Source organism: Strongylocentrotus purpuratus, unplaced genomic scaffold, assembly GCF_000002235.5.
Source record: "Strongylocentrotus purpuratus isolate Spur 01 unplaced genomic scaffold, Spur_5.0 spur5_scaffold_21, whole genome shotgun sequence".
Classification (NCBI taxonomy): Eukaryota; Metazoa; Echinodermata; class Echinoidea; order Camarodonta; family Strongylocentrotidae; genus Strongylocentrotus; species Strongylocentrotus purpuratus.
Window position 1 is genome coordinate 28,351,055 of NW_022145607.1, and position 13,920 is coordinate 28,364,974.

At 37.5% G+C, this 13,920-nt stretch overlaps 1 protein-coding gene across 1 annotated transcript; it reads right to left on the reverse strand.

Annotated features, from left to right (window-relative positions):
• Positions 1–6,197: 6,197 nt before the first annotated feature.
• LOC105443915 lies at positions 6,198–13,342 on the reverse strand. The gene is made up of 5 exons (XM_030994264.1): positions 13,232–13,342; positions 10,762–10,906; positions 9,683–9,830; positions 8,600–8,689; positions 6,198–7,010 (listed from the first exon to the last, which is right to left on the reverse strand). The coding sequence occupies exons 1-5, from the start codon at positions 13,244–13,246 to the stop codon at positions 6,656–6,658; spliced, it is 753 nt and encodes a 250-aa protein (XP_030850124.1). The 5' UTR covers positions 13,247–13,342; the 3' UTR covers positions 6,198–6,655.
• Between the last annotated feature and the right edge of the window lie 578 nt (positions 13,343–13,920).

Here is a 13,920-nt window from a genome sequence, read left to right on the forward strand (position 1 = left end):
AATCGTCTTCTTTCTCTAATAATTTAATGAAACACGCTTCGAAAGAGGGGGACGTACTGAATACAGATATACGGATTAAGGGTCGGGAAAGGTACAACGAATCGTCTAATAATTATTGTCTAAATTGTCTAATAATACGTAGAATCTTCCGCACTTCGCGCAGGAGGAGGGGGGGGGGGGACTGAATTCAGACAAGGATTAAGAGTCGAGAACGGTACTTCGTGTCGCCTTCTTTCTCTAATACTTTAATGGAACTTCAAAGGAGGGGATGAAACAGAATTCGGATAGGATTAAGACGGTCGAGGACGGTACATCGAATCGTCTTCTAATTTCTCTAATAAATTAATGAAACGTCAAATCTTCTGCTCTTCGCGCGGGAGGGGACTGAATACAAAAAAGGATTAAGGGTCGAGAAAGGTACAACGAATCGTCTTCTTTGTCTAATAATACGTCAAAGCTTCCGCGCTATGCGCAGGAGGGGCGGACTGAATTCAGACAAGGATTATGAGTCGAGAACGGTACATCGAATCGTCTTAATTCTTTCTCTAATAAATTAATGAAACGTCAAATCTTCTGCGCTTCGCGCGGGAGGGAACTGAATACAAATATGGACTAAGGGTCGAGAAAGGTACAACGAATCGTCTTCTTTGTCTAATAATACGTCAAAGCTTCCGCGCTATGCGCAGGAGGGGCGGACTGAATTCAGACAAGGATTATAAGTCGAGAAAGGTACAACGAATCGTCTAATTCTTTCAAAGCTTGCGCGCTTCGCGCGGGAGGGGGGGGGGGGACTCCCCCCTCCCTGGCCCTGCACCCACCCCCTAGGGAGCGCGCTACGCGCGCTCGATTCGCACGCTTTAATTGCGTGCTCACTACCGCCCCCTAAAATGAAATCCTGGCTACGCGCTTGTCAAGGTATGCCGCGTGCGCATAAAATATACAGTTCCTCAGGTAGACAAAGGAACATCCCTTCCCTGCTACGTAAAAATGTGTAGAACAGGTGTCACATGCATATTCACCTGTTCTACACATTTTACATATTAATAGCAGTGAAGGGATGTTCTTTTGTTGAGGGTATAGAATGAGGAACTGTATATTTTGTCCTCTTTCTTCGTCGGATGTTCATAGTGTTACTTCCTGCATGCATGTATATTGTCGAGTGCAATCTAAAAGATTTCTAATTGTAGTCAACATGGGCAGTTAAGTACATTGGCACGCATGAACAGTCGGCGTACGTCGTGTACTCGTCCACTGAATCTAAAAGTCCCTAATATGGCTTCCGACAGACGTAGCAGCCTGGATGAGGATATTTTACCTCGCCATGACAACATGTACTTCTTACGAAGTCGACTTGGCAAGATATTTTTATTTCGCCATGACGACATATACTTTTTGGGAAGTCGACTTGGTAAGATAATTCATGTCATCATGACGACATATTTTCTGAGAAGTCGACTTGGTAAGATAATTCATGTCATCATGACGACATACTTTCTGAGAAGTCGACTTGTCAAGATAATTTATTTCGCCATGACGACAGATACTTTTTGGGAAGTCGACTTAATTGGTAAGATAATTTATGTCGCCATGACGACGCTTTATGCGAAGTCAACTTGGCAAGATAACTTATGTCGCCATGACGACATGAACTTTTTGTGAAGTCGACTTGGCAACATAACTTATTTCGCCATGTCGACTAATAAAAGTTGATAAGTCGACATGGAAAGTTAAATATTTTTACACGTCGACATGATATGAATATTAAGTCAACTTGTCAAGATGGAATATCTCGTCATGTCGTCAAATAGAATGGCACTTTAACGCTTCCGTAGACACGTTATGTTATTTCCTCATATTGAAATACAAAAATATATATTTTGGCGTTATGAAGTTGACGTCATTCCAAAATATATTTGTAATATGAATAAACATCATTCGCGGCGCTTAAGTCAACTTGACGAGATGGAATATCTCGTCATGTCGTCAAGTAGAATGGCACTTTAACGCTTCCGTAGACACGTTATGTTATTTCATCATATTGAAATACAAAAATATATATTTTGGCGTTATGAAGTAATTGACGTCATTCCAAAATATATTTGTAATATGAATAAACATCATTCGCGGCGCTTAAGTCAACTTGACGAGATGGAATATCTCGTCATGTCGTCAAGTAGAATGGCACTTTAACGCTTCCGTAGACACGTTATGTTATTTCATCATATTGAAATACAAAAATATACATTTTGGCGTTATGAAGTTGACGTCATTCCAAAATATATTTGTAATATGAATAAACTTCATTCGCGGCACCCCTGTTTAAAAACGCTGAAAAATTAAATCCCAAAACAAATCACTTTCCAAGTTCCCAAAATTGCTTAATTACTAGCCGCTTTACAGGTTTGATCCTCTGTTTATAATCATGTTGATATTGTACAATGGAAATAAATATTCTCACTTAAAGGGAAAGTCCACCCCCAAAATAAGTTTGTTTCGATAGAGGCAGAATAATAAGAAAATCAGGTGAGTGAAAGTTTGAGCAAATTCTGAATGAAAATAAGAAAGTTATGAATTATTGAAGTTGTGATCAATCAAATACAAATTGGCAACTCTGTGACTTAATATACGAGCTCTCCTTCATTTGCTTTGTGCATAATATTCCATAAAATCATGTTTTCTTCGTTATTGATGACGGAATATATATTTGTTCCTTGCAGTGGGAGTATAGAAACATATTTGCAATTATTATATTTAGGGTGCATGTATGGTTAAAATTTTTCTTGAGGGAAAATGAAAATTTTAGATTTTTTTAGTACTGAGCAAATGGAAGTTGAGCTCGCATGATACGTCATAGAGTTGCCAATTTGTGTTTGATTGATCACAACTTCAAAAATCCTAACTTCCTTATTTTTAATCGGAATTTGCTCAAACTTTCACTGACTTGTTTCTCTCATTTTTCTAACTTAATTTCAGGGTGGACTTCCCCTTTAAGTTGTAAAGGGATCAGTCTGTAAAGGTACGAGTCGCTATAAGTCCTTGACAAATTTGGAGTTGGTTTATGCTGCATGAATTATATTCTTTGTTTACGAACTAACGGTTGAGAAATCGAGAGCAGTTTGGCTTATTTATGCTTTCAAAATTGATAATTGTTAAAGCAATAATGACGATGACGATACAATAGAGAATGCTATAACCCCCCCCCCCCCCACCATCACTTGTGAATCTCATTGTTACACATGTCATGTCTCATCAAATAAAATATTTTATTTAAGACAATACTGATTATGTTTCCTCCCGTTGTCAGATTCACACGTACGCACGTTCCTTTAAGATTCTTTATACCATTTTCGAGCAATACACGGGGGCTCGCCCAAAAGAGCCCCGGTAATTAAGTCATAAAAGAGCCCCAAAATTGTATATAGAGTTCAATGCAAAACAAATAAAAGAGTGTTATTTTCATGCAAGCAAGCTAGAAAAGTAGCCCCGAAATTTTTATAGTAATTTTTTTCCCTGGAGCAATCTAGTCTCTTTAATTTCACTATCTCACTCTCATATTCTCGTTCTTTTTCCTCATCTCTCCTCTTCGCTCGCCCCTCTTTTTCTTTCCTATTTGTTTGCCATTCGATTGGGCTGGGGATGGGCACATGCCCAGGTCCGGACAGAGAATTAGGGGAGCCCATGTCCTGGGACCCGTTTCACAAGCCTTTTTTCAATGACAAAAGATAAAAATCAATGACAAATCTGCTGATAACCAATCAGAAGCAAGGATTTCAGTAGCTTATAACAAAAACTGTCATTTGTCATTGGATGACAAGTTTTGTGAAACGCCCCCTTGGTCTCCTGTTAGTGTTGGGCCAGACATATTAAAGTGGAAGTCCACCCTGATATGAAGTTGATTTTAATAAAAAGCAGAAAAATGAGAGGAGCAAATTTGTGAAAGTTTGAGCAATATCCAATAGGAAAATTATGAATTTTTGAAGTTGTTATCAATGAAACACAAATTGGCAACACTATGACAAATCTTGCAAGGTCCTCTCCAATCGATTTACTTTGTATAGAAAATTTAATTGTATTTTCTTAGTTATCGATGTCGAAATAGATTTTGTTTCGTACAGGGGTTGTATAAAAACATGCTTGCAACATTTGTATAATGATGAATGTATAATTGAGAATTTTCTGCTGGGGACCTAAACATTTTTGTTTAGTACAGGGCAAATATGGAGAGGAGCTCACATGCACGTCACAGAGTTGCCAATTTGTTTTTGATTGATCGCACCTTTAACAACTCATAACTTTCTTATTTGTTATCTGTTTTTGCTCAAACTTTCAGTGACCCGTTTTTCTCATTTTCTGCTTCTATATATTATAACCAACTTAATATTAGGGTAGACTTCCCCTTTAACAAGCACCTTCCATTTTAAAAACACAAAAACCAATCAAAACTAGATGAATGTGACTGCACCTCTAATGTGCTCATCTTCAATCAATTATCAAATACCTTTTGCCACAACACATGCATTGCATCCCTTCCACTCTTGACTCTTAATTATGACCTTTTGACCTCTTAATTATGAACTTTTGACCTCTTCATCATAATATCTACCAAGTTGATATTTCATTTCAGATGGGTTAACATTTTAGTAGAATACAGACCCATGAGATGGGGCTGCACAAAAGTACCTCAATATAATGGGAAGTTGTTATCACATTTTTCTTTACAATGGAAGTCTCACAATACTGGTACTCATCGATGGCTATTGATTCTTATAATATTTCTCAAAAGTCAAGACATTACAGCACTCTGATCCTATACTTAAAGGTAAAGACCAGTATTGGAAATGCCCCAATTTCAAAAAATGAAATGGAAGCTCTCATTACCAATCATGTGAAAGAATATGTTTCGACTAATACATGATGATAAAAAAATTGCCGGGAAACTGCCTACTAATTCATATATTTGTTTCTCTCATGGTCTGTGAGAGATATAGGGTAGTCCCATATACATCTTTCTGTGTATAGTGCTTCTAACTTTACGAAGAATGGGCCAAATTTCTTATCATTTTGATGATTCCAGAACCTTGCAGATGCTAGATGCTAGATGATCAACCTTTTCTGATCGATTCCACAACGTTTCTTTCACAATGCAATCGCATGACCATAACTGGTCTGTACCTTTAATTCTCTCCTCCTTTTTTTGTCTCTCTTCCATGTTTTTTTTCTTTCCTATCAACGTTCTGTTATATAAAATGTAATTTTCATAATAATATCTATAATGTTCTCTTGGTAACTTTGTTAACTTATTTTGGGCGTTCCCAACTCAAGCTATGCTTTCTGGGTTTTCGCCTCCTTCCGTATCTGAATTATTTACTGTATTCTCCATGTTGAAATAATTGTTACATATCATATTACATATATACATGTGTTTCATATTGTACTGTTGAGAAGGAAATAAATGTTAAGAAATACCAACAAAAATACAAATATACATATCGAATTAGATATTATTTTATTATTTTGTTCATTCTTGCCACTGCATACATGTATACTTTGAAAAATGTCACAATATGAATATATATCTTGTACCATTGATTAACAGAATAAAAGTGCACCAAGCACCTGAAAATGCAAATTGTGTATACCGATAGCTAAAAAGTATCAAATTAACCTTAAAAAAACTTTACCTGGCGTTCTATAGGTAAACGGATAAGGAGTATGAAGAAATAAGGGTAACTTGAAAACCCGTGCATTAATTGGGATCGCACAGATTCCCTATTCTATGCTAGTGAGTACACATGCATTAATAGTCTACTCAACTTGACGTTTTAAATACTGTTCAGTGTTCACTGAGAATATATTTAAATTGATATCTCTTGATAAAATAATATTTGAAGCTCATGTTTTCAATACAGTATAGCAACATGGAAGGAACCATAATACATCAAGAGAAAAACATGTTTTGGCGATTGGTACTTGGTACACTTTAATGCTGCTAGTCCCTTGTAACCCTCAAAGAGACGATACCGGTATGTAAGACAGGGGGTAGATCCAACATTATCTGGCAGAAGGGGGGGGGGGGGGGTGGTTCAACTTTTAAAAATCTATAAAATACCTGAAAAGTAAGAAAGTGAGCAAGTTAATAAAAAAGAACTTGGGGGAGGCATCTACAACAAATTTGGAAGCCCATTTTTCTTTTTGAGTGGATGCGTAACAATTGATAACCTTTGACCTCGGGCTACAAGTATTAATCACAGAAGCGTAGGTTGGGACAGACGGGCAACTCCCCAAAACCACTGCCTATGTTAGCACAGGGCAGAGGCAGTGAAATTAAATATATCGTTAATTTGATCTGTTTGGAGATTTTCTTTACTTTCTACAGAGGACATCTGTGTTTATACAAAAGCAAATCATTATCCAGCTGGAGCAGCTGTAGAGTCTTCCAGAGCTCCATCCTATCCTTCAAATCTTAGCCAAACCTGGGCCCTCATGTTTTTGGGCAGATCGATGTACAGGTATTTCACATACTATATCTTCCATCCTCTGCCAAAATACTTGTTTTTATTACAAAAATATATATACAATCGGAGAAGCGGGACTCTGCAACAGGCGGTCCACAACGTTCAGTCGCATTACGAGAATAATGAGTTGCCAGCTTATTTCATTCATGGTGATCACTCTCAAGGTGACCCAGTTCAGCTTTGTACACCATCTCCATTATTTGAAATCGCAGCTGCGACTGGAGGACGGGGGTCAGTTTCCGCACCGTCGCACTGATGGTCTTAAAGAACGAGTCCAGTTCGTCTTCTTGAGGGACAGAGCCCTGCATTGCGAAATATCCCATCGTTGGATCGCCATTGTGATCTTGAGTTCTCCGCCTCCTGTCGGCCATCTGAGGGTGACAGTGTGACACCGACGGAATGCGGCAGTCGTCGACTTCCTCTCCGTCCTCCCTCTCGTCGTCGTTTTGGGCGAGGTGTTGGCCTTCGTTCTCCACCATCACAGACACCGCAGACCTTTATGAGATGAGAAGAAAGCAATCAATCAATCATTTATCTCAGATGCAGAGTGTAGATTTGTTTGTTGTTGAGTACTAAGGGTATAATTGGGTTTCAAAAGGAGGCAAAGGCCAGTTTTGCCCCCTAAATCCAGCACTCAAATAAGTGGCAAAGGCAATAGTGGGGGGAGGGGGGAGTGGGAGCAGGAGGAGCACATTACCCTGGAGGTTTTTGTAACCTCATAGGTATGCCAATCAAGGTTAAAAAAGGGGCAAGGACCAGTTCTGCACCCCCCCCCCCCACCTCCATTTTGGCAGGCTGTTACATATAATATACCGGTAGTAATATTCTATTTTATTTTTTTGCTTTTAAGCTAGTATTGTCGAACATGTTGAATAATTATACTGAGTTAGACAATACCACCTGTGCGCTTAGAAATGCCCGTATTAAGCGCCCTATAAATGTAATTATTATTATTATTATTATCAAGGAGGAGATGGGAGGGGAGAAACACAATTTTTGCCCCTAGCTGGCATAAGGATGATTGCTGTGCTGGGTCACAAACATTACTTCTTTTACTGATAAACAAGATGAAAAGAAAGGTACATAAAGTACGTAACACAGTCCTCTTTATGAAACCGCAATATTTAAAGACTACCGGTAATGGCATCTGTTCACTTGCTTGCAGTGAAGGTGGCGATTTGCCAAGGAGTGTCTTCGAGCATACTGCACTTCACATCCATTTACTTTAATATTTTTTTCAAGTTTTTGTGTAAAAGGGCATTTTCTGATGGTGTATAACACTTTAAAGACCATGTGACCTTCGACCTTTAAAGTAAAGTCTAATCAGTCCATAGGATGGACAGACAACCAGGGGAGTGTTTCACAAAGACTAAGATCGACTTTAAGTTGGACTTAACTATGGCAGGCCATTCATGCCACTAGTTCCTCTAACCATTCCTGGCATTGGTTTCTCAAGGGACGTACAAAACATGGTCACAAATCTACAGAATGTACCTTTTTTCATTATTGAAGGAAAAAATATTATCTAAAGAACATAAATTGAGAGACCAATGGTGATAGCAACCAGTGGCATGAATGGCCTGTCATAGTTAAGTCCAACTTAAAGTCGATCTTAGTCTTTGTGAAACACTACCCTGGAAGCACAATACCTCAGGCACCATCTTTGGTGGTGGTGGCAAAACAAGCCTGCCCTAACTGTTTAAAAGCCCTTTCCTTATGCTTTAATATGTCATGTCAAACCTTTTTTTTCCTAGAGATGTTGTGGTCTAGTGAATAAAACACTGACTGTAAATCACAAGGCAGAGTTTGACAGCACTAACGCCCTTTGACAAGACACTAATCTACATTTGCCTCACTCCACCCAGGTGGGGGTAAATGGGTACCTGGTAAAATCCTTCTTTGAAATGTACTGTGCTCTGATAACATTTGCCAAAGTCTAAAGCCGGGGTACAATTTCCAAGGCTCTTTGGAAGTGTATGGATACATAAATATCTAAAAATGTATGTGAAATGTTTCAAAGTCCAGTGACTGAGCAACTCAAGAGGTCATATTATCATTTTAAGCAAAGTGTTGCACAAACTTACAATAAGTCATCAGTTTCTTCCTGCTCAGATCTTCTCCTCTTAATGGACATCTGAAGATGATGGTCGCCCTCATCTTTATTTAAAGGTGGCCTGTACGAGAAACCAAATTAAAAATAATTAAAAAGTTTATAAAGAGGGTTCTTAGTCAACCCCAAAAAATAAATCATTAAATCTTATTCTCTGACAGCATGCGGTGTGACCATGTAATTTATTTCAATTACACCACAGTTTGTGAAAAGTAAACCGATTACAGTGCAATGTTATTTCAGTATCATATAGTTTGGATTTAATACATAGACGATTGAAGAATGGGGCAGCCCTTGTAGAATGTTTGGGTATTAAAGGAAAATAACATCTTTTTCCTCGTAGTTAAAATACAAGATACTGCAAAAACATAAAGGCCCTAAATTCAAAAAGGAGGTTTGTCGACAAACCTAGCTGTATGTGCGTTAGTTTGAAACGCGTCATATGACGCACATAAATCTATGTTTGTCGACAAACCTCCTTAGTGAATTCAGGCCAAACAGTTCACAATTTTCTTTTGGGGGTCAGATTTAATTCAAAATTTCATCAGTCGCTATCTCTGTCTTCTCTGATATTTCTGATTGTTTTTAAAGAGTACCGGTACTTGTCTGTTAAGGTTGGCTTTCCCTTCCATGATATTGTTAATTAAAATTTCATCCACCAAGTATGTCCATTGCCCCCACCCCAAAGATGCTGGTGACCCCTCTGTTGTCTGGACACACTCAACAGTGTTGGTCAAACAGTTTTTGAGCGTCACCAGGCTGGAATGCTCCCCAGGTAGTGGAGATTGTGCACACAGTGTGTGGGGCACGTATTGAATCCAATGACCGCGGGGGTAATAGTATATCTGTAAAGCGATTAGAGACATTTGTATTAAGCGTAATATCGTCCTTGTTTTCACGAAGTGACGGTAGTGAGGAAAATCGTAACGCAAAGTGAATGCAATTTTTTTTCACTACCGTCACTTCGTGAAAACGGCGACGATATTATTATATTATTAGCACTAAGTATGTCCACCACAACAATTTTTCTGTTTTTAGTGACAGAATAATAACCTACTTGGATATATTGATGTGAGGAAGCAAAAACTTCAGGTAGTTTGCAAACCGGTGTGATTTCAGGGGCCTCCCACCATTTCCATGTGATTTCCTCAAGCGCTTCAAGAAGGAATCTCGAATATGACGATATCTTTGCTTTGCGGCAATATCTGCAATCATAACGATTATTAAAAGAACAGGTTAGAAGAATAATTAAAAACACATCATACATTTTTTGTTAAAACTATGATAATCATCAAGCTTGAAAATATTCAATAAAATGTTTTTTAGAGGATCTTTAATATGATGGATTTATGCATAGTTTACTTCTATTATTAATAATTTACAAATGTTCAGCAGTGCCTAAAATAAGAATTTCCGTGAAGGCAAAATGTTGTTCTTCCTATACTTGAGAGAACGTTTTCTGTTTAAAATCATTTTTCTAATCAAAAATTTATAATTTTGATATAACAATCAATTCAATATAATTATGGTGTGAAATAAAACAAAATCTGAAAAACATGGTATTATAAAAGAAGTAACAATAGTACTACTAGCTGAAATGAGAAAAAAGAAGAAAAAAGAAGGGAAAAAAAAGAGAATTTATAACAATAAAATAAACACCTGAAACCTGGCATCACTGAGTGATAGTGTTGCAAATAATGTAATAAAAAAGAACTTCATTCTGTCATTGCTACTTGCAGAATAAATCAGCCGGAAGATGGCACTTGTACAAAATAACCTCCAAATATCCACAGATTGATCGTTTAGACGTGGAAAATTCGCACTTTGTGCATTTTGGAATAATGATTACCTAACTTTCAAGATGAACACATATCCAGCTTTCTCTTCGATGAGTTTTACAGTGAAAATGACCTTTATTTATCCATACACAGATAGTATATCTCCAATGTGGCTTATTAAACTTTAATAACTGACTTTTTTAAGACACAGCAATTTACATTGTAATTATCTGCATTACATTTTCTATCATTTTTTTGTTGAATTTTGATCCATTGATGCATTTGTTTTGTAAAGCGCTTTGATCAGTTGTAAATTGGATATAGTGCTATAAAAAAAACAATTTATTTTTATTATTACCTGTTATTCCTACCGTATCAGCAATTTCTTTCCAAATGTCCTTTCTCAAGTCATTATTAGTGAAGTGCTCTTCGTTTCTGTCATAGAGACATGGATGTTTCTCCACCTCTGCGATCAGCTTTATATCCGATGACCATGAGTGATGCTTGAATTATAGAAAAAAAAAAGACATTTCCTTAAAATTAAAAAATTTCAGTAAAAATGTACCGGTAGGTCTACTTATAGATTAAAAGAGGCAAACAAATGAGAGCTCTGTACTCAGGGAATAATTTTCCTGGTATCGCATCGCAATTTGCTATGCATTTTTGCATGACTGCTATACAAAATATTGTTTGTGTAGCAGTTTTCTTCCATAGGAATGTACAGAATTTCATTTGAAATATTTTTCCATCAGCTGAAATTGCTAATCAAAATATTTGAGGAAAATTATTCCCTGGTACTATAAAAAAAATAATCAGAAATTCCTATCTATTTTCCCTCAAGAAAATTTGCAATCTTACATATTACATGATGATGATCATTCACACTTCATAGTCAAAGCCTAGCCCTAGCCTCGCGCTAGGCTATATTTACCATTTACTATATCTGGGCCACTATATATTTATTGGAAATAATTTTCTATACAAAGATTACAATTCATGTAGACATCTAAAAGGCTGTACTTTGTCTAGATCTACATGTATAGAAAAAGTAAAAAATTGATATTTCATCAATTACTAAGAAAATCAAAGTTTATGACATTTTTTTTTTATAATGTACAGAGCAAATTGGAGAGGACCTCTCTAGATACGTCATAGTTTTGCAAATTTGTGTTACATTTGCGGATTGATTGCAACTTCAAAATCTAAATTAACCTTGTTTTATTCAGTTAATCATACTTTTCTCAAACTTTTATTGACCTGTTCCTCCAATTTTCTGTTTCTATTTTAACTGGGCTATTTCAGACCAGGTTTTTACTAGGGGGGGGGGTGTCAATTTGGGCCCCCTAAGATCTTGGCCGTTTCACAGCCGATCGTCGAGAGAATTTGCATGCATGTCAAGTGAAGTGTGTAGGCCTATAATACTATGGTAATTTCAATTTTTTGAAAATTCAATTCATCATTTGCATATTCATGGTAATTTATGCAAATAGGTCATGAATTCACATTTTTACCCATAAATCATATACCGGTACTATTCGTATTTAAGCATTCTTTTTCACTACATTTCGTTAGACCATTTGGAATAATAATATGACAACAAAATTGGAAGAGCCAGGATATTCTTAATGTTATCTCTTGTTTCAATAATTTCTTATGTATTTTATTGGTTTTTTAACTTACGGTAGGCCTATATATTATTTATATATTTTTTTTTATATCTCATTTCTAACTGCAATCCAATTTTGATCGCAAACAAACACCTAAACTTGATCGAAACAAGACCAAATAATCAATGTTTTATCCCTTGTTATTAAAAATGATATTTCCAAATGTTTTGTACACAAATCACAAAAATTAGCGATTTTCAGGCTGACATAAAACCGGGTCACATGACTTTGTGTCAGATTTTCGAAAAATTGTTTTAAAATGCGTAAGACTCGAAAGAAAAAAGTCATGAAAAGAAAAATGTATATCTGCCGCGGTTCTGGAGTAGTCGCTAAATTACAGGGGGAGGGGGTCAAATTGACCCCCCCCCCCTCCCCCAGGGTTAAGCATCTGCTATATGAGTAATTGACCTAGCTCTAGCACACACACCCCACTATATTGCATAGACTGCACACAATAGAACCAGCAAATTTGACATCAGTAAGGGTCTAGATTTTACAAATTGAATTTTTAAATTATTCTTTTTAACATCAGTAATTTGACAAGATTATATTTCACTGTTATTAAGGTGTCATCAATTATCACTAAAGTACAGAGTTTGCATGAAATCAGTTTTGTACAGGGTGTTTGAAATGTTGAGAATCAGTTCAGAAGTCTATCCAAATTTGACCCGTAACTCCAGCGTGGAGATACCCACTAAAACATACCAAAAATGAAGTAAATATTCATCAAATGTCCAAATAAAGTTCATGATTCAAAAGTTGATATGTTTGTTACTTGTTTCGTGTCATTTTTCTCATCTTTTTCGAAGTATTTTTCCTAAAAACGAAGACTTTTATAATATATGCACTTTCTCACGGGAAAACTGCAGCACGATACAATTGCATACCCGACGGTGGGGTGCGGGCGCGCGCGTGTGTTAAATTGGCGACTGTAAGCTAGTTTACGGTCGCTAACTGAATTACACAGTACGCGTGCCCGCACCTCACCGTCGGTAGGGTATGCAACGTTTGGATAGACTTCTGAACTAGCACCAATAAAATGGCTTTCAATACACAGCCAAGACAGTAATGCACCGGCTATGTGTGCTAAGACAGACGTAGCCTAGAATCGAATCTAGACCTATATTGTTGTTGTCATGTTAGACCTTCATTCTTTCTTACCATTCGCATAGCCATAGCTGCAGTTTTCTGAATAGCTCTGATGAAAAAAGGAATTGATCCGTAGGATTAGGAAACAGTACAGAGGAAGGTCTCACTTGGCGCTGTACAGTATGCGGCGTTGCGGCGCGCGCGGTGTGGTGCGTTCAACTAAAGAAACGTCTTTGGTCCTCAGCTATTAACATAAGAAAAAGAGGATCATGGGGACCAACACAGTGGCGGATCCAGGGGGGGGGGGGGGGCCGAAACGGCCGCGGCCCCCCCTATTGGCGGCGCAAAAAAAAAAAGGAAAAAAAAAAAAAGAAAAAAAAGAAAGGAGAAGAGAAGAAAAAAGGAGATCGAGAAAAGAAAGGAGAAGAGAAAAGAAAGGAGAAGAGAAAAGAAAAGCGAACTCGGAGAAAAGAAAGAAGAGAGAGAGAGAGAGAAAGAAAAAGAAGAAGATCCCCCCCCCCACCTCACTCCCACTCCGGGGTCGGAGGGACCGATTTTGTGTTCCCAAAATTTCCGATAATTAAAGGGTTACTTTTCACGAAACAAAGTCCGGCCCGTAATACACACAAATCCGGCCCGCACTGACTTTACACACTGAAGATAAAGGGGTGCTTTCAAACTATAAGAGAGGGAACATACATGCGCGTACCCTAGATAACACTGAGTGGGTTGGGGGGGGGGGGGGGGGGGGGGGGGGGGGG

Bases quoted from the DNA above. Each gene is read 5' to 3' on its own strand.
- LOC105443915 (XM_030994264.1), bottom strand. The intron at 9,831-10,761 runs GTAATAATAAAA...TTATGATTGCAG, and splicing joins TGATACGGTAGGAATAACAG to ATATTGCCGCAAAGCAAAGA. The intron at 8,690-9,682 runs GTAGGTTATTAT...TTTCTCGTACAG, and splicing joins CCTCACATCAATATATCCAA to GCCACCTTTAAATAAAGATG.